General features: G+C 41.3%; 2 protein-coding genes across 2 annotated transcripts in view; one reads left to right on the top strand and one right to left on the bottom strand.

Moving 5' to 3' along the window:
* LOC146695795 (cadherin-23-like) overlaps nt 1-26,123 on the bottom strand; it is a 34,649-nt gene that overhangs the window by 5,778 nt on the left and 2,748 nt on the right. The window contains exons 5-26 of the mRNA XM_085478220.1: nt 11,461-11,682; nt 11,257-11,376; nt 10,935-11,115; nt 10,419-10,552; nt 9,924-10,133; nt 9,548-9,655; nt 7,336-7,438; nt 6,686-6,811; nt 6,400-6,603; nt 5,757-6,215; nt 5,524-5,640; nt 5,213-5,437; nt 4,080-4,249; nt 3,521-3,658; nt 2,896-3,015; nt 2,355-2,532; nt 1,938-2,149; nt 1,290-1,484; nt 1,093-1,206; nt 847-976; nt 308-571; nt 65-226 (exon numbers count right to left, since the gene is read on the bottom strand). Coding sequence (XP_085334346.1) covers nt 65-226; nt 308-571; nt 847-976; nt 1,093-1,206; nt 1,290-1,484; nt 1,938-2,149; nt 2,355-2,532; nt 2,896-3,015; nt 3,521-3,658; nt 4,080-4,249; nt 5,213-5,437; nt 5,524-5,640; nt 5,757-6,215; nt 6,400-6,603; nt 6,686-6,811; nt 7,336-7,438; nt 9,548-9,655; nt 9,924-10,133; nt 10,419-10,552; nt 10,935-11,115; nt 11,257-11,376; nt 11,461-11,682 — 3,892 coding nt within the window. The remainder of the gene's footprint in view (nt 1-64; nt 227-307; nt 572-846; nt 977-1,092; nt 1,207-1,289; nt 1,485-1,937; nt 2,150-2,354; nt 2,533-2,895; nt 3,016-3,520; nt 3,659-4,079; nt 4,250-5,212; nt 5,438-5,523; nt 5,641-5,756; nt 6,216-6,399; nt 6,604-6,685; nt 6,812-7,335; nt 7,439-9,547; nt 9,656-9,923; nt 10,134-10,418; nt 10,553-10,934; nt 11,116-11,256; nt 11,377-11,460; nt 11,683-26,123) is intronic.
* On the top strand, nt 13,279-25,183 carry vsir (V-set immunoregulatory receptor). The gene is made up of 7 exons (XM_085478224.1): nt 13,279-13,514; nt 19,950-20,351; nt 20,487-20,546; nt 20,645-20,755; nt 20,994-21,021; nt 21,410-21,585; nt 23,287-25,183. Exons 1-7 carry the CDS (start codon nt 13,412-13,414, stop codon nt 23,316-23,318), a joined length of 912 nt encoding a protein of 303 aa, XP_085334350.1. The 5' UTR covers nt 13,279-13,411; the 3' UTR covers nt 23,319-25,183.

Raw genomic sequence — 26,123 nt, 5'->3', positions numbered from 1 at the left:
TACAATGCATTTTGGTTCTCCCTTCAGAGGATTTGCATTACAGCAATGCATTATAGAAACGCACCGATGATGAACATATTGCCAACATCCTCACTGCCGTTGCTCTGTGAGTGGAAGTAGCGGATCGTAACAATGTGGTACTGGACCACGCTGTTGTTGCCTATATCATTATCTATAGCCACCAACTTGATAAGCTCTGAGCCCACTTTGGCGTTTGCTGCAACTCCTAAAACAAGAAAGAAATGTATAAAGTAAATGTCGGCATCACATAGTCCATCATACAGATTTATGCAGGAAAGCAGGTTACCTGCAGTGTACTCTGTCTTCATGAAGCGTGGTGTCTGGTCATTGATGTCTTCCAGTTCAATCCGGACATCCAGCAGACTGGGGTCTTGAGCCGGATCCAGAGCTTTAGCCCGTAATGACCTCTGACCCCTGGGGGGAGTCCAGCTCTTGTTGCTGGAAGCCTTGATTATGATGGAGTAGACTGGGATCTCCTCTCGGTCCAGATCTTTGAGCACTTTTAACTCTCCATCTAGACTCAAGCCAAAGTTTCCGTCGCTGTTTCCTCCTTCAGGAAGAGACACATTTGGCCACATTAAACACTGAAGCTTCAAAGAGCGAACAAAGACAGCTAGATCCATACAAATGTCTTCATTATTCTCAAGCTTTTGAAGTACAAGGACTTTCATATGGCCACACAATAGAGATACAATAAGTTGAGAAAAACTTGTTTATAATCTTCCTAAATTCAAGACTTTGGCTACATCAGTTATTGAACTGACTGAGAAAAAAAATCACAATTAACAGCAAAAACATGCTACTGTGTGTAAAGCACCGAGTGACCTGCAATAAAGTAGTAGACGATTGCATTGGAGCCCTCATCGGCGTCCACAGCTCTGGTTATGTTGCCCACAGTGGTTCCTGGAGGGGAGTGCTCAGGCACTGTCAGCTTCTGGTAAGGCAAGCCACCACGCTGGGAAGTGCACACACACACAGACCATGGGAAAATATTACATAAAAACACATGAACACAATCTCTTATGTACAGATGACCACATTTATGATGTATTCCTAGATCTGTGTGCTCACAGGCGGTTTGAGGAAGACAGGCTCATTGTCGTCGATGTCCGACAGCGCCACCTGCAGAGGCTGTATGGTCTCATAAGGCACTGGCTGGCCCATGTCACGGGCCACAATAATAAGCTGAGAGAACAGTTTGCACAGGGTTAGCGTCACATACCTACAATTACACCAACTGAAAACACAAACAAACTCTGGTGACTCACGCTAAGCAAGGCCTGCTTCTCTCGGTCAAGCTTTGCAGTAGTAGTAATGACTCCAGTCACGGCATCAATGTGAAAGTTTTCCCAATCTCTGTTACCGGCTCCCGTCTGCAGGAACGCATAGCGCACTTCTCCATTGAGCCCCTCATCAGCATCTGTAGCATGCACTTCATACACCACCAGTTCTGGACGTTGTTCCTGTACAGAGCAAAGAAGGGCAGTGAGTGTTTGTGTGACTTGAACTAAATAACCTATCTATATTACTCAAATGCAAGAAATCTGTGGTTTATGAGAGGTTTCTATATTGTGATATGGTATGATGTCTCTCAGTTGGAAGATAAACAACTCTTGAAAGACCACAACCAAACCACAATAAGGGTTATTTTATTAGAGCCATTTATGATACTGATGGAGTGTCAGACAAATATGACTAATCCACATGAAATACATTTTATTAGCAGTGTATTAAAAAGGAAGTAAAAGTATAAGTTCAACTCTTCACAGTAAAACCAGTGACTCATTTCTTTTGAGCATTATAGTAGCACTAGAGTAAAGAAATCAGGACATATATATCCTTGCACAACAGAAGCGTACGGCAAAAGCACATGCTGACAACGATGACTTAAAGAAGGCTGTGAATGCAGATGGTACCTCTAAGATATGGATGATAGTTCCATTGGCAGGCCTAACAAACACAGGTCTGTTGTCATTGACATCTATGACTATGATGATCAGGTCCGCTGTGCCCCATAGGGGGGGACGCCCCTGGTCTGTAGCCACCACAGTCAGGTTGAAACGTTCTGACGACTGAAGCAGACGTCGAGATCGCACCAGTCCTGTGTTTGGATCCAGGGAGAACGCATCTGAAAAAGCGCAAGAGAAGACAAAGTTGTGATACTATTCTCTTTCCACCAATTATACAAGTGATTAAAAAGTAAAGTGTGGATATTTATTGGAAGAATTCAAGCTGTACCTAAGGTAGTAACTTTTAATTCAAAGCATAGTTCATTGAAAAGATTTAGTCATGTGACCCTATTGAGGATTTTATTGCATCTTGCGTTTTCATACCTGAATGGGGTCCTAACATGTTGTAGAGTACTGCACCATTCTCGCCTTCATCCAGGTCAGTAGCCTTTATTGTTATCACGGAAGTACCACTGGGCTTATTCTCAAACACACTGGTGTTGTACACTCGCTCTGAGAAGCGCGGCCGAAAGTCGTTGATATCGAGAACAGTCACCAGGACCTGATTTGACACATTATAATGCAAAAGGATATTAGGGATAGTATTAGCTTGGGCTTTAAGATCTGCAGAGTTTAGCTCAGCACGCAGTTAAAACAATAGTTCAAATTATAAAAATTATATATATATTATAAGATAAGCATTGGCTTCAAATTCATAGATTCTCCTGGTCGACACCCTTAATAAGTATTTGATCAAGTGTTTGCATGATTTGCTATTTTTTGACTTTGACAACACAACTTGTAAAATTGGCCTATTTCTCATTTCCATAAGGGTTCAATGAATCACCCAAATACTAAAGACATATTTACAATATTGTTTATGTGTAAACCAAATATTTTTGCCATCACGAACTACGATTTCTACCTGGACAGAGTTCTCTCGTCTCTTGTTTGGACTGTCGCCGGGATTGTCTCGGGCGACAGCTGTTAAAGTGTAGTGATCCTTTGTCTCTCTGTCTAGAGGGGACAGGATGTAGATCTCTCCCTAACGCAGAAGAGAAAGAATGATGAGGGGAAGAAGTAAAAGTGTTGACTGGGAGAACATATAGTTGACTCTGTGTTTATGACAGAACAGAAGTCAAATACGGTCAAATATGTACTGTAGATATTTTTAGATCCTTTTGCATAAACTTGTGTTTCCTGGTAGTATGCTCCTCAGTCCTGCCAGGAGAGATAACACAATAAAACACTCCTCACTACTCAATAAATGTTTATTTTTTTCCCCAGAGGACAGAAATTCCACATTTTCAGTGGAACCTGCTGTTCAAAGGTTATGGATTGCTTCGCTTTAACCTTTCCACTAAAATCTCACACAGTGGAATGTTACATTTACTGTAACTACTCTGAGATGTTTTTGTTACACTTTAAGCAAAGCTTTGTCATTTTGGATTTTCTAGGAAATGCTAAAACAAAACTCTAATTGCAGAAACAAAAATAAAGCAATTTTATTTACACTAGATCAGATTTTGCTGGTGTATGAGTTCACTTACAGTAGATGGTCTGATTCCAAACTTGCCCTCTCCATCTACCAGGCTGTACTCAATCACTGCAAAGAGGCCAGAATCAGCATCTGTAGCACGGACGCGAACTATGGTGGTGCCTAAGTCTACATTCTCAAACACAGGCTCCTACAAACAAGAAAAAAAGAACAAAAAAACACTCATGCAGTACAATGCTTGATGACATTGCAAAGCAAGCTCATTTTTACAGTTAATACACTGGTGGCAGTTTACTGTGGTGAATTAATTTCATGGATTTTGTGTGCTCTTATTCATAATTTAATGATTTTGTTATTTCTCGGTTTGCTGTGTTTTGTCCTTTTCGGGCTCACGTGCGCTGGTACTTTATTTAATTTAGACATAGATGTAACTAATGACACTAATAACACTGGCATCCTGAGGCTTGTACTTCTCCTGCGGTAGGCTCTTAAAATCTCCACAAATATCAAGTTTAAGCAGTGATCACAGAGAATATAGAAACATTTTAAGCAACAGTCCTACACAAATTTGCTTCAATTGTGTTCGTGTTTCTTAACGTCCTCTTTAATACCTGATATGACGGTTGTACAAAGACAGGGTTGTTGTCGTTGACATCTACAATACGCAGATAAACTGGCAGCTCAGCAATCTTGGGAGGAGTGCCGTGGTCCTGAGCACGAATTGTAAAATTCAGCCATTGAACCTGCTCAAAATCCACCGTCTGGTTGGCTACGATCTTACCTAGAAAAAATGGTATCACAATGATAGTCACGGTCAACATTCATATACTATAGCCTGTGTTTAGATTTTAAATTTGCATGACAACAAGTACGGAAAAGTATAATATAAACACAATTACAATAAAAACAAGTCAAATAAAAAAATAAAGCTAGTAAATAGTAGCTTGTAAATCTCATAAACCCATATTTTCACAGAACAGAACATGGCTCAGGCGGTTGGGAATCGCATCTGTAACCGGAAGGTCGCCGGTTCGATCCCTGGGCTCTCTGTCCTGGTCGTTGTGTCCCTGGGCAAGACACTTTATCCTACTTGCCTACTGGTGTTGGCCAGAGGGGCCGATGGCGCGATATGGCAGCCTCGCTTCTGTCAGTCTGCCCCAGGGCAGCTGTGGCTACAACTGTAGCTGCCTCCACCAGTGTATGAATGTGAGAGTGAATGAATAGTGGCATTGTAAAGCGCTTTGGGTGCCTTGAAAAGCGCTATATCAATCCAATCCATTATTATTATAGAAAACTTATTTAAACTGAGAAAATGTACCAGTTTAAGAGAAATAGTTTCTTATTTTGTTCTGTAGCTTATGAGACATTCAAAGTGTTTGCAATTTTAAATTAAGGAATATTATTCTGAAATCCTTTTACAGATGCAGTTTTTTTGCCTCTGCCCTCTTTACTTCTGAGTTTACTCTCAGTTTACTTCATTAGTTGCAAAATGTTTCAAAATGTGGCACCACCCCAAGTTCTTTGAGACATGTCAAATTCAAAATGAGCTAATATTTTTCATTAAATATAAAAAATATTTCAGTTCAAACATGTGTTTTTGTTGTATACTGTGAATAAAATAAGATTAGCAAATCATTGCATTCTGTTTTATTTGATGTTCCAAGTAACAGCATCTTAAATGAAAGCAAATCTAAAACTGGTGCATGCTGCGTTTGTTGACAGCATGCAGCCAACGACAGCCCACCAACTGAAGGGTCCTCCAGTCTAACGTATCCCCCTCGAGGCAAGTGAAGCAGTTGGTAGATGATCTGGCCATTGGGACCCTTGTCTGGATCTACAGCTGACACTGACAACAGCGTTGTGCCTGGCTGAGCTCCTTCTAAAATCTTCTCTGTGAAGTTAGTCACTCCAAAAGGCCGGAAACGAGGAGCATTGTCATTTACATCCAACACGTTGATGGTTAATCTTGCTGTAGAGGAGATCATGATATGAGAGATAAGTGGAAACTACTTAGGAAGTCACTTATAATAAACTGAAGGTTAAAGAGTCACTTACCATTGGGAACACTGCCTGACCTGTCAATAACATCGCTGGCATTGTCATGTACAGACACAATGATCTCAAATGTAGCTACCAGCTCTCTGTTGAGAGGGTTGCGTACAAATACCGCGCCTGAAAGTCCATATAAAGACACACAAAAGACCTGATATAGCCGGTATCCATCATCATTACTCAAAGTAAAGCTTTTTAGATCTAAACATACAACGCGGTAGAAATATATGTCTCACCTGTGTGTAGATCAATCCCAAAGGACTCCTGGAGCCCATCCACTGGGTTGTTCCCATCATCCTTTGCCTCCACGGAAATAATGTAATACTCCAACCGCGGATGCAGATCAGGGTCCTCGGCAGTCAGCGTGGCTACCACCACACCGGGCGGAGTGGACTCATTGACGTTTATCACGGTTACAGGCTGTATAAAACGTGGCCGTGAGTCGTTGACATCATCCAGGATAACAGTCAGGGTGGCCGTGCCAGACAAAGGGGGTGTGCCGCGGTCAGTTGCTATGATGACAAGACGGTATGATTCGCGCTCCTCTCTGTCAAGCGTGGTGTTGCCCACTAAGACAGCGCCAGACAGCGCTTCGACCACAAAGCGGTCCTCTGCGCCACTTTCCAACCGATACGTCAGCCATCCGTTAGAGCCAGAGTCAGCATCGGTGGCAGACAGTTGAGTCACCACAACACCTGGAAGAGACAAAGTAATGACTGGAGAGCAAATATACACACACACATTGTGATCAAGTATCACTACACCGAAGACAAAAAGCGCCTAAACCTCATACAGTGGAGGGGTAATACTTTTGTTTCAAAGTCCCTCCTCCCATCCCACTCACTGACCCAGATCATAGAAACAAAGCAATGCACACACCAGTCGGGCTGTTTTCAGGAAGTCGAACGCTGAAACTGGACGGGCTAAAGACAGGAGGGTTGTCATTTTGATCCAGGATGGTAACTGTGAGAGGTACGCTGTTGTTTAAACCTCCTATGTCCTCCGCAACCAGAAACAGCTCTACACGAGGCTCCTGAAATGCCTCTCGGTCCAACTTTGCTCCCTGGCGCACAAGTATCACACCTGGAGGGAGATACAGACTTTACCATCACACTTTTTAAAAAAAGAAATCTTCTTTCTTGTTACTGGAGAGTCACAATGTTACCAGTATCAGCATCTACGGTGAAGAGGTCCACCCTGGGTCCCAGCAGGCGGTACTTCACCACAGCATTACGTCCAATGTCTTTATCCTCAGCTAGAACTGGTCCATTTAAAACTGTTACAGTGGTTCCTACAAGACAGACTAAGATGTCAGGAATGAGGAAAAAGCTGTCCTCCCAATTTAAATCAATATGTGGTAAAAAGAAAAGTCATCTTAATTATTACACACTGAAAATTATTCACGTAAAATTCTTTGCTCTTCTTCTTTAAAAAGTAGTCCTTGTTTGGGGATAGATTTAGGCCTGTCACTTATGCTGACTTTAGTCTCACAATATTTCAAAAATAACATTGATCATCAGTCCTTACAAGGTAAAGGACTTTTGGAAGAAGTCTTCTGTACTGTCCCCAGGTCACGTGTTTGTTATTTGTGTTTTGAACAAATGTATTTTGTGTATCTGAAGTGTATTTATAATACAAGGCTATTTGTAAATCACTCGACAAAGTGAAAAAAAAAGCCTTTGCTGAACACGAACTGTGTGTAAACAGATTCAGGAAGTGGGTTAGACAGTGCTACAGACCATGTTGCTCTGCCATGCAGTTATAGGTTGCAAAGGTAGACACACACACACACACCCACACACACACGGATGCTACCTGCAGCAGAGTTTTCTGTGATTTCAGCCCTGTAGCTGCTCCTGGTAAACACAGGCCTATTGTCATTCTCATCCAAAATGGTGATAACCAAGAAGTCTGAATCCTGGTGTGTGGGACAAAAGATTCATGGAAAGAAAATGCTTAGAAGACTGTGTGACACAGCAAGCAAGAGACAAATATAGGTCAGTCAACCTGCAAACTAATATAGAGATATCAGACGTCAGATCAGACAGATTTTGCACTACTTTGTTGCATGCACTAATGGACTGCATTCAGACTCTTAGCGGTTCACATCTCTGCAGGCAAGAAGAACAGTTTCACACCTTTTCCCACAGATGCATGGTGTGTTTAAAGAAAACCTCACAACTGCAGTTTGATGAACTATGTTACTCTCGCTTTAAGTAAAAAGACCACATATGAACACGATGCAGGAAGTAAAGTATCAAAAAACAGGTGGGACATAGGTATAAACAGAAGTGTCTTATAACTCTTAAAGTATCAAAATTATGTAACTTTCAAAGATGAACTTCATTTGAACTCACGTATCACTGTACCTAGTAGAGCAAAATGGGCATAGAAAACCTTAGATTGAAAGTTTTTCTATTTTTCTTACATGAATCCACCGTTTGCACTTTGCACTTGTTACATTATATAACTTTTATAGTTGTGATCAAAGGTTTATATACAGTCATCATGGGCATGAATGTCATGGTAAATTTGTCACCATACAACTGAGTGGCGGGTGTGTCGGGGCTGGCGGTGTTCTTCCTGGGTCCACCTTGAGGCGGAGTCAGGCAATCTCCTTCACCTCCCTCAGTGGATTTCCTCCACTATCACTGCCTCCACCCTGCCCACTGAAGCTCTGGATTCCCTGCCACAAAACCATTCACTTGGGTTCACGACGACGCCTCCCAATTGGAAAACCGCTCTGATCCAAGTAAGCAGCCACACCTACTGAATCACTCCTCAGATTTCCTGGCTCACTTTGCCTCATTGTCTCTGTTCTCCCTGTGCCCTGGAGGAGACTGTAATCCTGTTCTGGTTAAACCAGTCATCTGTGCCCGTCTTCCGCTCCTGAGTTTCCCTAAGAAGTCTCCCCTCCACCTCACTGACGCTCCGCACATCTTCCCCATATTGTACATATTCATGTAAATAGTTGTTTAATATCTTGTGGGCTTGTTGTGGGTTTTGGTGTTTGTAAATGGCTTTGATATCACTGAATAAATCAAGTGTAAATTCATCGCTGAGCTTACTGAGTCTGCTTTTGGGTCCTTTCCCTCAAGCTGGCCTCCAGGTCACCTTGTGATAAACATGGGCTTTTAAACTTTTAAAACTTCGAAGTTTTCTTTTTCCAGTACAGCATGCATACATGCTTTTGGTAGACATTAACAAGCTTTTGCATAACTTAGGCTGGATATTTGACCATTCTCCTTGGTAGATTTGGTAGAATTCATATACTTTAGTTGGTTTCCTGGCACATGCTAGTTTTAAGCATGGGGTTAAGGTTGGGGCTTTAGGAACACCAATCAAAAAGCCTAACGTTTACTGCTTTATCCACTGGAAAACCAGTTTTGATGTGTGTTTGGATCATTTTCCTGTTGTAGCACCCAGCTGTGTCAAGTTTCAAACATCAAGCTGCTGATTTCAGGTGAAGTTGATGATGTCTCGTCTGGCCATAAAATCTATTCTCCAGAAGGCATTTGGCTTGTCCATGTGAGTCAGAACTCACCACCAACACAACGCAGAAGCTGGCCGCCCCTCCCAGAGCCTGGTTCTGTTGCAGTTTTCCTGTTAAAAGAGTTTCTCCTTTCCACTGTCATCAAATGCTTGCTCGTAGGCGTGTCTGATTGTTGGGTTTTCTCTCTGTTATGGTGGGCATCTGTTATTGTACAATATAAATCAACTTGAGGTCACTGTTGTTGTGATTTAGGGCTATATTACCCATTTGTGCCTTGTTCATCGTTCAAACTAAAGCAATCACCCAGAGTTTGAAGGGCTCATTTACATTTCATTCACATTATGGCAAGTGCTTTCGTGAAACAACTATTTGTGCATAACCTAAAAACCACGCTTGCAGTTAAATTCCCGAGATAAGCTGCAAAGACACACTATTTTATTTGCAGGCAGATGGGTTCATTGGTCTCTCTGTGAAACTGTCAGGGTGATAGCATGCAAACACTTGCAACAAATGCACACAGGAGAGTGAGCTTACCCTACGAGCGATGCGGGGATTCTCGGGGTTGTCTTTGACGGTGATGGTGAGTGTGTATTCAGCTACTCGCTCTCTGTCTAGTGGTCTGTTGACCTGGACGACACCAGTCTGTGATACAAACAAGAGACATATTTCACCCTTATCTAAAAAAAAAAGACAAATTCATATCCTGTCACATAAGCTTTTTATTTATAGTCTATACACAGCTAATGTATTTAGCTGGACTGCAGATTAAAGGGAGCCTAAACACTTCCATAGGTTAAACTAAACTGATAAACTGATCTGGGACTAAATCTAGAAGCTCTTGGATGCTTCTTTATCTTCCATCACCTGCTCCACCTTTTTCAGCCTAAACCCCACCACCCAGTTCTCTCACTGTGTCATTGATGTAGAAGGCTCCATCCTGGTTGCCAGCAGTGATGTTATAAGTGAGCAGTGCGTTGCGTCCGCTGTCTGCATCTTGCGCCCGGACTCTGGCCACAGACGTGTGTACTGACGCGCCTTCACTTACACTTGTGTTGTAAGGCAGGTTAAGGAGGACCGGGTCGTTATCATTGATATCAAGAACATAAACCCCCACCAGCACCTGAAAAAAATAAGAGCCACCTTTAAAAATAAAGGCATTCAGTTCAAGCTGGTTGAACAGCTATTAATAAACCCATAAAAACAAGACTTTATTATGATTTTTTTATATTGTGGGTTATGTGACATAAAGAGATTAAAAAAACTACAGCAGTCATTCAGGTGATATATAGTATCCTACATGTGGTTAATGTGTATAGTAAGCAAATAATAGAACTAAGCCACATTTAACACACAGTAACAGACATGGCAGAGTGTGTGGGTGCTTATGTGTGAAAGCGTGGCCCACCGAGCTGTTGCGAGATGGGGTTCCCAGATCTCGGGCTGTGACAGTGATGTTATAGAAGGCAGTGGTCTCTCTGTCGAGCTCTACATCCTTTCTCACTCGAAGCTCACCCTCCACTGGGGAAACCATGAACTCGTCTGACAGAAAAACATATAAGAGAGTGGAGATGCATATCAGTGTAGAAGGGGGTGTTCCTAGGCTTCTTATGTGACGTTATCTAAAGGTTCTCTACTTCACTAAAGGTGAAAAATGTCCCAGACCTTCACAGGACGCTGGGGATGTCCCTGAAACGCCCTGCCTCGGTTGTGAAAATGCTGCACGTCCCTTTTATACGACTATAAAATTTGGTTACTTAATAGTCAGGTTACAATGTTGCAAGGACATTTTGGACATGTTTCCAGGAAGTGTTACGAGACGGTGCCCTTCACAATAACTGTAATGTTCTCAGGATGTTCAGAGACGTTTTGAGGGATTTCATAACAGTTTACCGTCACCACAGCAAATCAGTCTGATACGAACTTTGGAAATCTCCACCGGTGATGCTGTACTCCACTTTGCCGTTGAGCCCGGAGTCTTCATCCCTGGCTTGGAGCGTCCACACCCGAGGCCCTGGCTGACCTTCAGTAACTTCAAAAGGTCCCTCGTAGGCTCTGGGAAAAGTGGGTGTCACATCGTTTATATCCAGGACGTTCACCAACACCTAAAGAGGGGACAGGAGGGGAGAGTCAAATGAGAGCTGGTACACAGACGAAGGCGATCCTCGATAAAATGCAGAATGCATGTGGGAGGATTTCTATGTGTGTGTTATTCTGTAAATATAAATATGAGTGTTCGTCATCACTGTTGTGCTAGATGTCAGGCGAAGAGCAGGTTTTGGACACTGGTCCGTAGCTGTGACCACCAGCGCATAATGTCCGTTGCTGATCTCAAAGTCCAGCTCCTTCACAGCGGTAATTCTCCCCTAAATAAACACAGCATTAACAGAAGGTTAACATTTTTCTGCTGCTGCTTGTGACGCTTCAGCATAACTGCTCTTATGTCTCACCGTGATGCTGTTGATGTTAAAAGTCTGGATCAGGTTGCCTGAAGCGATGGCATATCGCAAGGTGCCGTTCAAACCCTCATCTGGGTCAATGGCCGTTACCGTAGCGATGGTGGCACCCACTGTCTCCGGTCCCTCGCTCAGCACTGTGACGTACTCCTCTTCGGGGAACTCCGGGGCGTTATCGTTCTCATCCACAATACGAACGTAGATGGTGGTTGAGGTCTGCATTACACACAGAGAAACACAGAAAAGCATTCACAGCTGCATGCTCTGTTTAGAGTGATTTTATTTATGTGAATGACAAAAAAACGATTAACTTGTGGCAACTGAGGCTGCAAGGGTCTCAATATGAGTTCATACTTCTTTTGTATTACAATTACAATGAAACTACAATGAGTTATCATCAGTTGGGCGTGCAAAGGTCAACAACACAACAAAACACTTGTGATGCTCTCATGTGACACTGGATATTCAGCATTCACTTTATATGAAGGAATAATAAAACAAATAAATAAAAACAGGTGCATTGTTTGCTGAAAGAATATCTTGTGAGAACCAAAACTGCAAAATCATGAAAGTGAGCCATAAAGCCCAGCCTGTTCCAACTCATTTCTGGTTGTTCAGATCTTGACACATCAGCAGAAGTAAAGGTATCACTGCAAGAGATAAAGGTCATGCAAGTTCCTGCTCCACCAGTTCCCCAACCAGTGCTGCAATAAGAACGAGCGACTAACCTGGCCCTTCAGGCTGGGGGGGTTAAATTCGTCATTCGAATTTTATAATGCTCCAAAAACAAAACCCACCAAGTGATAACCTGAATATCACCACAGCTTTGTTTACTCTAAATAGTTTTTGGCAAAATCAAAAAAAAAGAAAAGACGTCAGTAAAACTTTCAAGGCCCAAAGGTGAAGTGCGATCGTTTTTCACAGGAAGATCAGTTTACTTGTAAAAGAGCTCTCTTACTGTCACGTTTATGTTTTGTGTCCTCGTGATGCCACTGGGGTCATCTCAGTCTTAATTGTGCCTGAAAAAAATCTGATTGGAAACAAACAAAATCCCAGTTTGCTACAAACTGGATACTGAGCATTCGCAATAAACATTATTGAGATTTATCAGAAATATATTCTACCACTCCAAAACACGTCTTCCGGCCTGCAGACTATCACAGACTAAACGTCTAGATATTTCTAGACATACCTAACTAGAAGTAAAATCTTACAAGTCAGCAGACATTTCCTGATATTGTGACATCTCACAGATATAGTGGTCAGATATGCACCAGTCTGAAAATGTCCGTTAACAGAACAAGCTCATTTAGAAACAGTTTAATCACATAATTAGGGTTTGTTTTCTCCACCAAAAGACTCCAGCACCCTCAATACTATGTGCAACACATGTCGAGTCAACATATGTCTTGATGGTCATTTGTTAACTACCGTGTGAAAGCTAACAATAATATAAACAATGACTGAGCGAGCTGATAAGGTAATACTTTGGTGCGATTACAGTGTGCAGATGTAAAAGCCTGCAGGCTGCCCCCAAAAATGTGATGATGCAACATTTTAAACTTTGCACCACTGAAAACAGCTCAAACTCTTTTAATATAAGTCTAACAGACAGGAACACAAAAATAAATATATACATAATTTTTAAATCCCTAAACATTTATATCAATATTGCCGTTAAAAAACAAACTAGTATCTGTGAGGCTCTTTTTGCGAGAAAGGATAGTGGGTGGGTCACTGAGAGCGAGAGAGAGAGAAAGGGAAACAATGAGGAGGAGCGAATAAGGGACTGTCACGCTGCTTCACAACTCAGAGAAGCTGGAGAGACAAGGGACGATAAACCTCCCCAACTGTTCTGGAGTAAAGTTCAGACAAGTCGCCTAGTTTTAGACTGAATGGGAAGAAAGTTGAACAAAGGCTACTTGTAGATCTAGTTGAAAGCCAAATGTTGTTTATCCGGACAGCCATGGAATGGGTCTCACTCCGTCGCTCATCAGTCTGGGGAAAGAAGTTCGTGTTTTGGTCGCTTTTGCTTTGCATAGCTGGAGGTAAGCACACACGTCCATCCTTTTAAGACTCGCTTAACTGGCTGATCCGGGCGTGTATGAACTTGTCAGTTGTGTTGTTTAGTGAGCGGCTAGTTGACTGGAGTCACAGATGGATTCTCTGTTTTAGAAAAGTCACCTGTCACACACTGATATATATATATATATATATAGATCTAAAAAGCATCTAGATGGACAAAACAGCCAACTTGCTGTGTCTTACGTGTCTGTACCAATGACAGTAAACCCTCTGCACACTCTGACTTTGATATTTTAACCTCTGTTAGCTTTTTACGACATGCACTTGAACGCAGCGACCCTGTAAGCCCGTTATTTTATCTCGCGTGTCTCTAGGTTTTTACTGAGTTGGTTTGTTGCTGTTTTGAGACAGAACATCTGGCGTGGAGCTGTTTAAACCGCCCGCCATGGATGCAGCCCAGTGGAGTGTAAATCCACCTTAAAGTCAGCGACTTTGAGCTTGACGAGATCAGAAGACCCCCCCCCCCCCCCCCTTCCCCCCCAGGTTTCAAAACAACTTGTAAAATAAATGCAGCGGACACGAAAAGAGGCGGCTGCAAAAACGCAAGAAGTTGATCCTCTGAAAGAAGTTGAGGAAAAAACTTCCTTGTGCGCAAGAACTGCACATAGTTTATCTTTTTAAGACGTCCGTAGGTTTCTGTTTTCTTGGAATTTATTGGGGATTCAGCTGGGAGCTGCGATCATACCCACACTTCATTTATTTATTTTATAAAAGGGAATTTGGGATTGGCTGAAGTTTAGGCAACTGACGGCGGAGGAGAGAAGAGATGCAGCTGTCGCCTCCGGGGTGTAGGGTCCTTCACTTCAAACGCCGCTTAAAAACTCGGGAGAGGTTATCAGCTTTCGCCTTTAGGATTTAAATAAGCTCACCCAAAAGCGAATGTAATGTTTTACTTAAACTCTATACAAATCAAAGCGTTTCTAGAGCAGTTGCTTGTGGGGATTCAGGTATAAAGCCAAAACATTCAGTGACTCAGATATACCATTTGATATGTTTCTGAATTGTTTATGCAGCACAATGAAATCCGTATCGTTTAAGACAGTTTCCTCCTTTCAGTCTTGTTATGTCTTCCTTGTTGGGACGTTTCCTTCCTTTCAGCTTATGATGAAAACAGCTGTTTTTGCCACTGCCAGCAGTGGGTGTCTTCCCCATAAAAAAAAACTGGAACCAAACGGTGCCAATTTTCCAACCAGTGAGTAAAAATAAAATTACTCATTCTTTCTCTGCCTCCTTTTCTGCTCGTGTTGTGGCAGGGATTGTGCTTGGTCACATGTGCCAGATGGGCAAATCTTTTACCTATGCAGCAATAAGCTGAAGATGGGGAGGGGGAGGCCCCGTCTTCGGCTTGAAATTTTTCTGGTCATCAGATTTTGAAAGGTCTGTGCATTTGTAGTAAAATCATAATATGAGTTATCAAAAGCAGCGGCCTTCATGCTGCTAGCAAGGGGTTTTCTCTCGCAAGGGCGTTTCTCTGAACAGCTCAAGGACACAGTGATGACCACTGTTGGTGGAACCTTGACTCTGCTTTCAACCTAATGCGACCTGAGATATGAAGACATTAAACTGTGCCAGAAAAGGTTTAACACTGGACGATGTAGTGAAAAACAGGAAGGCAAGGTCAAAGTAAAAAGAGGAAGTTAGTTTATAATAATGAAGTCAGTTTTTAAAAATGATGTAATCCCCGGATTTTTACCATTTTTGAAAAGACAGAAAGGCCCACGTCTGCTCATTTCCACGTCTGAAATGAGAGGCCACCTTCATTTTTAAAGTGAGGAAATAATTGTGCAATCGTGTTGTAAAACTTCTCACAAAGCTGTCATTACACAACCATTTACATGCCATTTATTATGTCAAGAAGAAAAGAAAGAGGAAGACAAATTAAACACACAAAGTGCACACGTTATTTTGGAAAATGCTGCCACAAATTTAGTTTACAAAGTACCAAGGGGCACATCAGATTATTATAAGAAAATGTAAATCTCTAAACGTTGACCTGCAGCTGTGACCCATAACCACTTCCCTTTGTGACAATGTAGAGTGTAGAGCAACATATTTAAAAGGCTTCCTGTTGCTGAAAAGGTGCATCTGTTTGCCATTTCATGCCAGGGGCTTTAACTGAAACTCTCTTACTTTAGAGAGGAGCTCGTCTCCTGCTGCTTTCACTAACACCCTGTAATGGGTTTGATCATCATTACCATTACAGTGGGTGTGAAAAGGGCAGGATATGTGTTGGGAAACAACACTTGCAAGTAGAGGATTAATGCAGTTTGAGAAAACCAGATTTATCTGAAGGGTTCAGCAGCTTCTGTAACATGAGGTAATATCACCGTGCAGACTCACCACAGGGTTATTCAAGACGTCAAAGGTGGGGAAATTTTAGCAGGGTTAATATATGTTTAATCAGCACAGACTATCATCCATGTCTGAACGAAAGAAAGCTGTCAGTGGCAACATGTCCTAAACAGGTGGCATTCTGCCTTAATACAAAGGAGGGCCTGTTTCTGGGCCCTCGGGGGCTATCAGGATTCTGAGAACAGTGATCAGAGGAGGAAACTTATATGTATAATTGAGCCAAAAACACGTCTGTTGTATACATGCAAGAGAAAATCAGACTGTTCCAGACACATGGCATAGCTTGTTGGTTTGGAAACCACATCGAGACAGCTCAGGTAGTACCGACACTGCAAACGCCACCCACTTGGCATGCTAAAAAAAATCATATTCATTTCCTTTGAATACCTATTTAAAGATCACAGCGTTGTCGGTAAGAAATGTGTGTGCACATTAGCTCTTCCAAGCTGTTCCCCCAGCAATTAGTTAACATTTAGCTATATTTACCGAAAAAAATGCTGTCTTTACTCTCGCCTTCGATATGCATCACTTCTGTGAAATAGGTCTACAGAAAGCTTAAAGAGCTGTCAAAATGAAATTAGGAGAAGAGGAAGGTAGGGTGGGTGTGAAACAGGAGAGGCGAAGGGCTTCCTCTCCTATTGTCCCACTAGGAAGCCATGAACAGTGGGGGGATAAAAGTTTCACTTTAATCACCATCCCAGGTCTTCCTATTGCTTTTCCTAACACACAATGGCTCCAGTAGAGTTCAGCCCCGAATACAGAATTATGGCATCGACCTAACATTGTGTTACACACACACACACACACACACACACACACACACACACACACACACACACACACACACACACACACACACACACACACACACACACAGGATGCACACATACTGTGCAAACAAATGTGCCAGCCAATGAAAGAGGAAAGGTGATCGACTGTTCTGCTGTATTTAACAGCAGCTGATTCTGTTAATATTTAGACAAAAACACTTGTGTGCTTATTAATTCTGGCTTGTTTGCACGGTGCAGCTTCCCCTTACAAATAAGTAGCACTGCCAGTAAGAGCCAGCAAGTAGTTAAATCCACTCTAATCACATTCAAAGCAAAAGTTTCTGCAGGCTTAGACGCATGTGGAAGTGCTTTCAGTGATTCACAAAAACATGGGTAGTTACTTTGGAGATTTAACTATCTAAATTATACAGCTACATAGAACAACATAACTGAACTTGTTAGGGAACTAATAAAACATGGGAGCTTTTAAATTACTTTTCTTTCTTTGATGAAGCTTGTCAGCTTATTTTTTTCATAACTAGCAGGGGAAAAGACTTTAAACGAAGCAGTAGCTCTCTAAGAAAACTATTAATAGAGAACGCACCGCAACAAGCAGGTCAGCAGAACAAGTTAAAATGAATCTGTGCAAACACAAAGAGTTAGGACCAAAGTTTTTAAAGTTTGGGATATGGCTGTAATGCGGCAGGCACAACAAAGTTAATCCCCCACTGTTTGAATGATCAAGTAATTGTGTAAGTAATGTGTAAACTGGTTAATGTATTGCCTCATATTGTAGGAAAGCTGATCTTTAGGGTTTTTTTTTAAATAGTTGTGTAGACAAATACAGTAAAGATGTGCTAGGAAATAATGACTGGCATTTTATACACATTTAAATAGTTTAATCAAGACTCTGATTTACAGGTTAATCCCCAACATTAATAGTGAGCATAAATCAGCAGGGACAGTCATCTCCAACGCTATAATTACTGGCATTGTGGGTAGTGGTCCAACCTGCTCGAGGTTTTTATCACATAAAGAAACACGAAGTTTGCAACATCTGAAGTTTGGCTTCATGGAATAATGAGCAAGAAACGGGGAGTGGAAGTGTTTATGTGCTGGGATAACTCAGGAAGGAAGTCCACTCCCCAAATTCTGGCATTGACTGAGACTCCACCCTGACTTTCCCAAACAGAGATATGGACACACACACATACACACACACATTTACTGTAAAATTTTGCCATGGTGTCATTATAAAAGATACACATACGTGGGCAAACTCTTCTTTCTCTGCAGTCCACCCACACACGCACCCGTGCATGCAGCCTTCCTGTAACTTTTGCAGCAGTAAGCATTCTTTAATCATCTGTTACAAAGGCAGATCATTACAAAATAATGAGTCCGTTGACAAAGCTAGAGAATGACAGCCTTTTTACGCTGCTCTTTTACAACATAGCGAGGCGTTATATAGGGTGTGCATTTTCCAGATCATGTGTCTGCTTTAAAGTGAGGTTCTGAGAGTGGCATCACACTGCCTAGCCTGAGGATGAGCTCATTTTGTTGTGTTTTTGCAATGCAATAATCATTGAAAGCACACAATTTATGTTTATCTATTCATGCATTCCACTGCAACACTGAAGAATTCACAACAGGATGTGGTTGAGGCAGAGAGTGAGAGAGGGAGAAAGGTTTATGCAATAAGCTGAGAACGAGCTCACAGCTGTGCAGCCGGTTTCCTGAATGTACATGAGTGTGTGCAGAAGATCTTTGAGCGTACCATCCTTTGAGATATTAATACACATAATCGATACACAACAATTGCTGTGTATTAATACCAAACAGCAAGATGATATTTAAAGTTAATAAACAGAACTTCAGTGGGATTTTTTTTTATACTGTCCCCATTTTAAGAGATGAAGAAGTTCCTGCCTATATTTCTGTAGCTCACAAAGAGGAACAAGAGATTTAACTCCCTCAGGACATTTGTATATTTTTCAAGACAGCAAACTATGCATGATTTTTAACCACAGTTTAAATGTACAAAATAGGAAGCAAACTTTGCACAAAAACCCAGGAAGCATGCAGAAGTGTGCCACTAAAGCCCATGTTAAGTTTGGCAGGTGATAAAATTACTGCTTTTACTGTGGTTACTTGTGCAATGACTCACTGTACCTGGCAGGAACTCAACTCAGCGCAACTTTTAGGTGTGCAACTAATTTCAGCAGACCTGCCATTTATTTTCTACATTAATTTCAAATTGCTCAAAACATGTTATTATCAAAATGTCACTGTAGGGTTTTATCCTTTGCTTTTTTAAAATCTTTCGTTATGTAATTTTTCCCTGGCAGTTTGTACCCTGGAAAGGCCCGCTGCCAAACCAGATGCGACTTATATTTGTACTTCCTTTTTTCCTCTGGTTTTTCTGGGTCATCTGTAATAGACAGCTATAGGGAATTTGTGTGATCTGAACCGAACAGAATAATAACAAGAATGGCTATTATTGCTTTGACCTTGTGACTCTGTGTTTGTCATTATGGTGAAATATAGTGCTGGAGACTTAGTTTAGTAAGTCTTTAGTAGGAACAACCAGAAAGGTTGCTTTGAGTACTTTGAGCTTTATGGGAGTTGTTGAAACAAAATAATAATAATAATAATAAAGCAATATATAAAACATCAGCAAATAAAAGACTCATTTTTGTTTTTGTTTTATTAGAATGAAGAAGTATAAACTTATATGATCCTACTTCTCCTTCCTGTCTTCTCGTTCCAAAGTTATACCAGCAAATGATCCGTCAGTGACGCACTCCACACTGATATGTATACGTAAAACATGTGCAGTTATACATCTATACATCCATTCAACTATACTATACATATCTGTACCCTTGGATTGACTCACACTCACAGCCACTTTCTTACACTTTACTCTACACCTACACTTTATCCCAATTTTAATAAATAATCATATTTATACTACATTGAAGTGTTATTAAATAAGCAAACAGAAATAAATCAATATGGCACAGTCTCACCCATGAGTACACACAGTGAAGATGCAAATGATCTGAGAACTCATTTGCATCACTGTTGTAGTTGGTGTGATCCTATTAAAAGCTGGCCACAAGTTTCACTGTCCCGCCTCTTTCAGTAGCGACACCCTAACATTAGCATCCCTAAACTTAAACATTTCTATGGATACGTAGAAAGGAGGAAGTACCATCTCAAAGGAAGTTGAATGCACTACATTCTTCCATTGCTTTTGTCTTTTCTCTCTAGCTAAAGGTGAGACACACCACGCCCAGCCCCATTCCACGCTGATTGCTTCTCCTCCCCACCTGTACTACACCTGTCCTGAAGGTGCAAGAGTCAACATGACGTGCGTCCAGAAAGGTACCCTGCTTTCCCCCAACGATGTTGTGAGGAGCACTTGGCTCTTCACAGCCCACAGTGACCAGCACTGTCATCCAGGAATGGGCCCAAGGAATTTTTCTCACCCACACCGTAACAGCACATTGCCACCAGGAGTGAAGATGGATCGCATGGGGCACAACCACTGGTTGATTCTAGAGAATGTGAAACCTTCGGACCAGGGCCGCTACTGCTGTGGGATTCTAGAATTCAATAAACATAGCTTGGTGCAGAAAGCCTACAACCATGTTATTCTACAAGTTATACCGCGTAAGTATGTCAAACGCTGTGAATGTGCACTAAGGTTATCAATAATATATTTTGCAAGAAGCTCAGGAGCTGATGTTGCTGAACAGTGAAACTGTTTTGACACGAGAGAGAACCGATTTATTTATCTCTTTCCAGCAAGGAAAGGATTTCAGAATTGCACTGTCTGGGATCCCACACCAACTGCAAGTACTGCAAGTAAGTATGAAACATTATTCAGGCCTTCAACCAATAAATGTCTGAGGCAGTTATTTCGTGATGTTATTAAACTCACAGCCTGTCTGTTGCTTCCCTAGGCTCTGTGCCAGTGGCCTTGGCTATAACAGCCTGCATCGTGGCTCTGCTGTCCCTGCCTCTTATTCTAGTGCTCGTGTACAAACAGAGGGAGAATTCACCGTTAGGAAGACGTATGTATTACTGATGTGCACAAACAGCTACACACACACTCACACTTAATTTCCACCTTTGGGCCACATAAGTCTCTCACACTGGACTTCCCATAGTGTTTGTTCTGACACGTTTCCTGTCAGTGAGCTCGATTAACTGTATTTCACACAGTAGGAAGCGCATTCATAGTCTTTTTGTAGTGTTCCGCTTTGTTTCAATTCATTTACAATGGCCCATTTCCTATTTCCTCTCTCCCAGGTGGACAAGAGCTAGTGAGGATGGACAGGTAAGGTTTCCCACAGGCAGCTGATCTCAGCGACCAGCTTCAAAACACAGCTGCTCCTTAGAATAATAGACTGTGAACACGGTGGCCACAACACTTGTGACACAATAGCTAGATTAAACCCACTAGCCTCATTAAAATAAACTAGTTAAAACCATGTATACATTTTTTTTCTTTTGCCATGATGTGTCCTGTATATGCAAATCCTACTGCTAATCATTTAAGTGTAGTGTTAAATTGTCATTACAGAAAATCCCTTATTAAATCCAAAGTGACAAACATGAAACTCTTGCATGTCTCTAGGAAAGTTTTGAAACAGTTTACTGGGTCATATTGAAAGTTGCTCACTTGTAATCATGCTTCTTCTTCATGTATGTGTGTGTGTGTTCAGTGAGGCTCTGGGCCATGAAAACCCAGTGTTTCGAGGGGGATCACCAGAAACAAAGACCCGCACTGTTTCTCAGATCATGACCAGGCAGTCATCCGAGACAGGTCGCCACCTGTTGTCCGAACCGGGAACACCCCTTTCTCCTCCGGCACATGGCGACGTATTCTTCCCAGCAGAAGGTAGGACCCCCCCCACCCTGCCTCACAACTTGTACTCATACAATATTCATGCTGAGACTGAGTCGCTGACATAAGGGACCTTCCACTGGTAAACATCAAAGCCCAAAAAGGCAGTGCAAGTCATCTCACTTTTAGAGGTCATTTACATGGCTTAGTGTGTTATATCTGTTGTTCCGATATTCTTATTGTTGTGAATGAATGCAAATCACTTTGTTCACATTTATTTCACACTCAAAAAAAGAAACACTTAAAAAAACAAAAATGAAAAAGTACCGGGATATGCGTGTAACTGCATTGCACACAAGGGTTTTGCAAGACACCTATATCAAAATGTGCACTCAGTCTGGTAAAAGACTGATGCAATCAAGAACCACTAGTTCTTTCTGTGCTTTTGCTGAAACATCCTGCGTTTGGTGGAAGTGTTGGTGGAAAGATGCTCGTGAATTTGTAGTGCGTAGCTGCACACTCAAAAACAGCTGGGCTGAGTCTTGCATGACTCTGAAAATATATTGTGTAGGAGATTTCATCCCCCCCGCACACACACACACACACACACACACACACACACACACACACGAAACCACCCCCTTACACTGTCCTCTTCTTAATTCTTCTCACAAGTCATTCTCCACCCATCAGCACTCTCATTGAACACTAATGGCTCCTTCAGTTGTTCCTTCTGACTCAACTTGAAATAATATTGAAACATTAGACACGGTTAAGGGGTTCAATCCTTAGTGTTTTTCTGCCGATTCCTGGGACACCTGTGCAGACATTCCAGGCATACTGAGGCGGATTGCCCCCATTTCCTTATAGCACGGTTTGAGATGTGCATGGGAAGAGGGTAAGGTACAACTTACTGAGTATACAGCCTTAAGCAACCCATAAAGGTTTCAACACTGTAATAGGTGAATATATGGACAAGCCTTCCTGAAGCTCAAACAGAAATGAGAAACATAAACATAAGGTAAAATTGTGCCATATGCTGCGGTTTTCGCCTCTTCAATCAAACATTATTCTTTTACTGGGGAGCTGGATGCCTTTTCCATTTCTTGGTGTGATCTCTATGTTTCCCGTCTGCAAAGAAAAGTCAAAATTATTGATAAAACCTTCATATGTTCGACATAAAAAACAATATCTTTGACATTTGTCAAGGAGGATTTTCCATGCCGGAGCTCATTTCCTTCAGTGGTCCACAGATGTTATGTTGAAATACACAGCTTCTCATAAGGTTTCATGTTACATGGATGGAGGCCACACTTTAGCTTTCTTCTTCATTTTTTCCAACTTGCTGACCTTAAACTTTGCGGAATTCAACAAGCAGCACTTCCCTGTTATCGCTAGCATGTCGCAACCCAGACCCAAGGCCTTGTTGTTCTGCTTTTTAATGAGTTTTCAGAAACACGAGTAGTTCTGTGGAACTGATCAGTCTCCATGTGTGTCTGTAGTACTCTGAGATGTGGGAGTTATGGAAAAAAAAAAGTTAAAAAAAGGAAATTCTTTCAATTTTTTCATTTGACTTTTGAAAGATCAGGTATGTTTGAGGCAGGAAGTGCACATTTGCATGTTCGAACACCCCCATATCTAATTTTCCACATAACAAAAAAAGGAAAAGAAAAGAATTGTATGTTTGTGTAGGTGGATAGTGATACCTACAATGATTTCTGTGCTCTCACTGACATGCACTGTCTTTGCTTGCAGCTGCCATCCCTGAGTTTCCAGAGTTCCTGTAGGTTTCAAGAGGAGCTGAACCTCAATCATCACTCAAACTGCTGATCTGGAAACAGCCCCGCAACTATCTTCCTCTTCTCTCTGCCTTCAGACGGACGCTCTCCTTCGAGCCATCTCAGAATAACCCCGGATTTTAGTCTGTACATTGTCTGGACCCAAGGAGGGAAAAAAGAAGGCTGCATTTCTTTGATTCATAAACTACTTCCACCTGCAACAACAGCTGCAGGCAAAAAGTGAACTTTGGCTCGTGACGACTTGTTGTGCTTCATTTTACATCCAAACACTGGCGATGGCTTGCAAACCATTCATTCGAATCAGGTACCTCGTTTGGATGAAACACACTGCTTATAATAGTGTTGGCACTTTGCGTGACTGTCTGTATAATTTGTGTCAGTATTGCGGTTTCTATATGTCAGCAAGCACACCAACCAAAGATCCATGCTATAGAAAATGTGCAGGGGTGGCATGTTGTTTAGGGCAAGTCAAACCCTAAAGAACTCACAATGATTTCTGTAAATTTCCTGTGTCACTCTTGTGGTTTCTTTGTAACTGTAAGGGGGCCAACCGAAGACTTATTGTAAATCTGTCTTTATGTATTTGCTAAATGCACAAGCTGTCTAAGAAACAATCCTATGTAAAAGACCCCACACAAGACTACTTTTTAACTTGTTGATGTTGTAACCTTTACACAAGAAGGCAGGAAGGTTACATCTCCAGGAAGCAAACAGTGTTGTTTTTGTTTTCTTTCTTCTTCATGTTTTTTTTTTTTAAAACCGAACAACTGGTGTGAGGACGACTTAACACCCTTTTCTCCCTTTAGTCATTTGACATAAGCCGTCTGCACCAGCGAACTCTCAATCATCAGAGAAGTGCCAAAGGTCTTGTACAAAAAAAGAACAGTTTTTGCTTTTACAGGCATTATGCTGTTCCTCTGTTTTAACTTGAACTTGCCATGTTTTCTATTTCTTCTTTGCTACCTCAGCTATGCGTAAACTCTGTTGCTTTAAATACTGTCTTTCCTTCCTGTGCTTCCAGAAACGCAGCCCTTCACAGTGGCCTTAAATATTCTCATAAAGTGCTGAAAATTGCAGGAAGAATTTAGAAAAAGCATTCAGAAAAGACGTTCTTGCTTGTGCTCGTGTACAGTTCAATAATTCTAAACAAAATGTTTATTGTTTTTTACTCTTGAATGTAGCTGATTTTTATTAAATAAAGAACAACAACAAAAACCTTAAAACAGTTTAATCACTGCAGTGGAAGTAAATCTTTTATGAATATTTTTGTTTTTTATTTTTTTTATTTGACTGTGGTAAAATATATTGTAGTATTCATTTGTATTTTATTAGTACGTGTGCAATGGGGCTGTTTGATAAATATCAAATATTTCAAGTGAAAGTGCGGGAAAAAAGCTTTAAAATGTTAACCTAAGATCAGTGAACACAACTTGGCTTAAGAGAAGAAGGGCGAACGTATATATGACAGCATTTTTGATATTATTTAGTGTGACTGTAAAAACCACCGGTGGGTTTTTTTCACACTGAGGTGTACAGGAGGTGCTTGGAGGAAATCCTCTCTAGAACGATGTGTAGCAAGTGTACAGTTCGGGTTATTATGTAAAGATGTTTTTATTCTCTAAGAGTTAATGATTGTTTTTTGTGTTTAAATGCTTGTGTTTTCCATTATGCCTGCTTATGTGTGTCTGTGTATGTGTGTTTTTAAAAAAAATCTGGACTGTGACCACATGTTGACATGAGCGCAAACGTTAACAAAATACAAAAAGGCTTGTAATTAGCATGTTTGTTCTGTATATTACCGCTGAATCCTGCTATTAGTGGCTTTTATAATAAAGTGGCACTTTAAAGCCTTGTGTCTCTCAGTTGTTCCTTTCAAATGGCAGGTCTCCAAAACTATTACATTACAAGGACATACTGCACTTCTGTCTGGGGAGCCATCACAGATAGAACAAGGTTGTTCCACTTGTGTGCTTCTAAGATGGTGCACACCAGAGGGAGACCGGCATTGAGGAGAGAAAATGATAAAACAAGCTTAGCATCTTGTTTCATGAGAAAAGACAGAGCTAGATGACTGATAAGTGAAAATCCCCGGTGATGGCCATTGTTCTCTTCCCAGCTTTTTCTCCAGCTTTACATTGACTATTTATACAATGCATTAAAAAAATGTGCATTATTATAGGTGTAAAGTAAATTTATAGCACAAAACTCAAGTACAAGTTACATGACAGTGGATGCCTTTGTGACTCATACAGTACTGTACATTATTCCTTCTGTATAAGCACACAAAGGGGAAAAGAAGAAATGTGAATTGTGGCTTTCGTTTTGACAAAATGAAAGCCATTTAACTTAAAGAGAATATCAAGAAACCACTATATTTGTCTTCCTGCATTTTATATTTGCCATATTTGTGCCTTAATTAGGTCAAGCAGATAAGAAAGCATTAAGCAGACCTTAACAGAACCCGTGTCTCGGACAAGAGTGTGAGTAAGATCAAAACTGTTATGTATAAGAAGCTGAATCCTCTTAACCAGTATTATTCAACTTTACTCATCATCATCATTTGTCCTGAAACTCACCTTGAAATTTCATTTAAGTATATTTCCCAGTTATTATTTTAACATCTATTTCTTAAATATAACACTTACATGTGTTATTTGAGAGCTTATATCCATTATTAGTACACTGAAAATAACCCATCTGTCTGCATACTGCTGGAGCCTATGCTAGGTATCATAGGGGCAAGAGGGAGGGTACACCCTGAACAGGTCGCCGGGCCAACACATGAGTCCAATT

Source organism: Copadichromis virginalis, linkage group LG13 (genome assembly GCF_057382275.1).
Source record: "Copadichromis virginalis isolate Kocher_CV1m ecotype Utaka linkage group LG13, C_Virginalis_male_GT1.1, whole genome shotgun sequence".
In the NCBI taxonomy this organism is placed as follows: Eukaryota; Metazoa; Chordata; class Actinopteri; order Cichliformes; family Cichlidae; genus Copadichromis; species Copadichromis virginalis.
This window is presented reverse-complemented; position numbering and strand designations above follow the sequence as displayed.

What these genes read in the sequence shown, in the direction of transcription:
- vsir (XM_085478224.1), top strand. Translation starts at nt 13,412, where the DNA reads ATGTTGTTTATCCGGACAGCCATGGAATGGGTCTCACTCCGTCGCTCA. An exon ending in GAATTCACCGTTAGGAAGAC is followed by an intron (nt 20,756 to 20,993) that starts GTATGTATTACT and finishes CCTCTCTCCCAG; the next exon opens with GTGGACAAGAGCTAGTGAGG. An exon ending in GAGCTAGTGAGGATGGACAG is followed by an intron (nt 21,022 to 21,409) that starts GTAAGGTTTCCC and finishes GTGTGTGTTCAG; the next exon opens with TGAGGCTCTGGGCCATGAAA.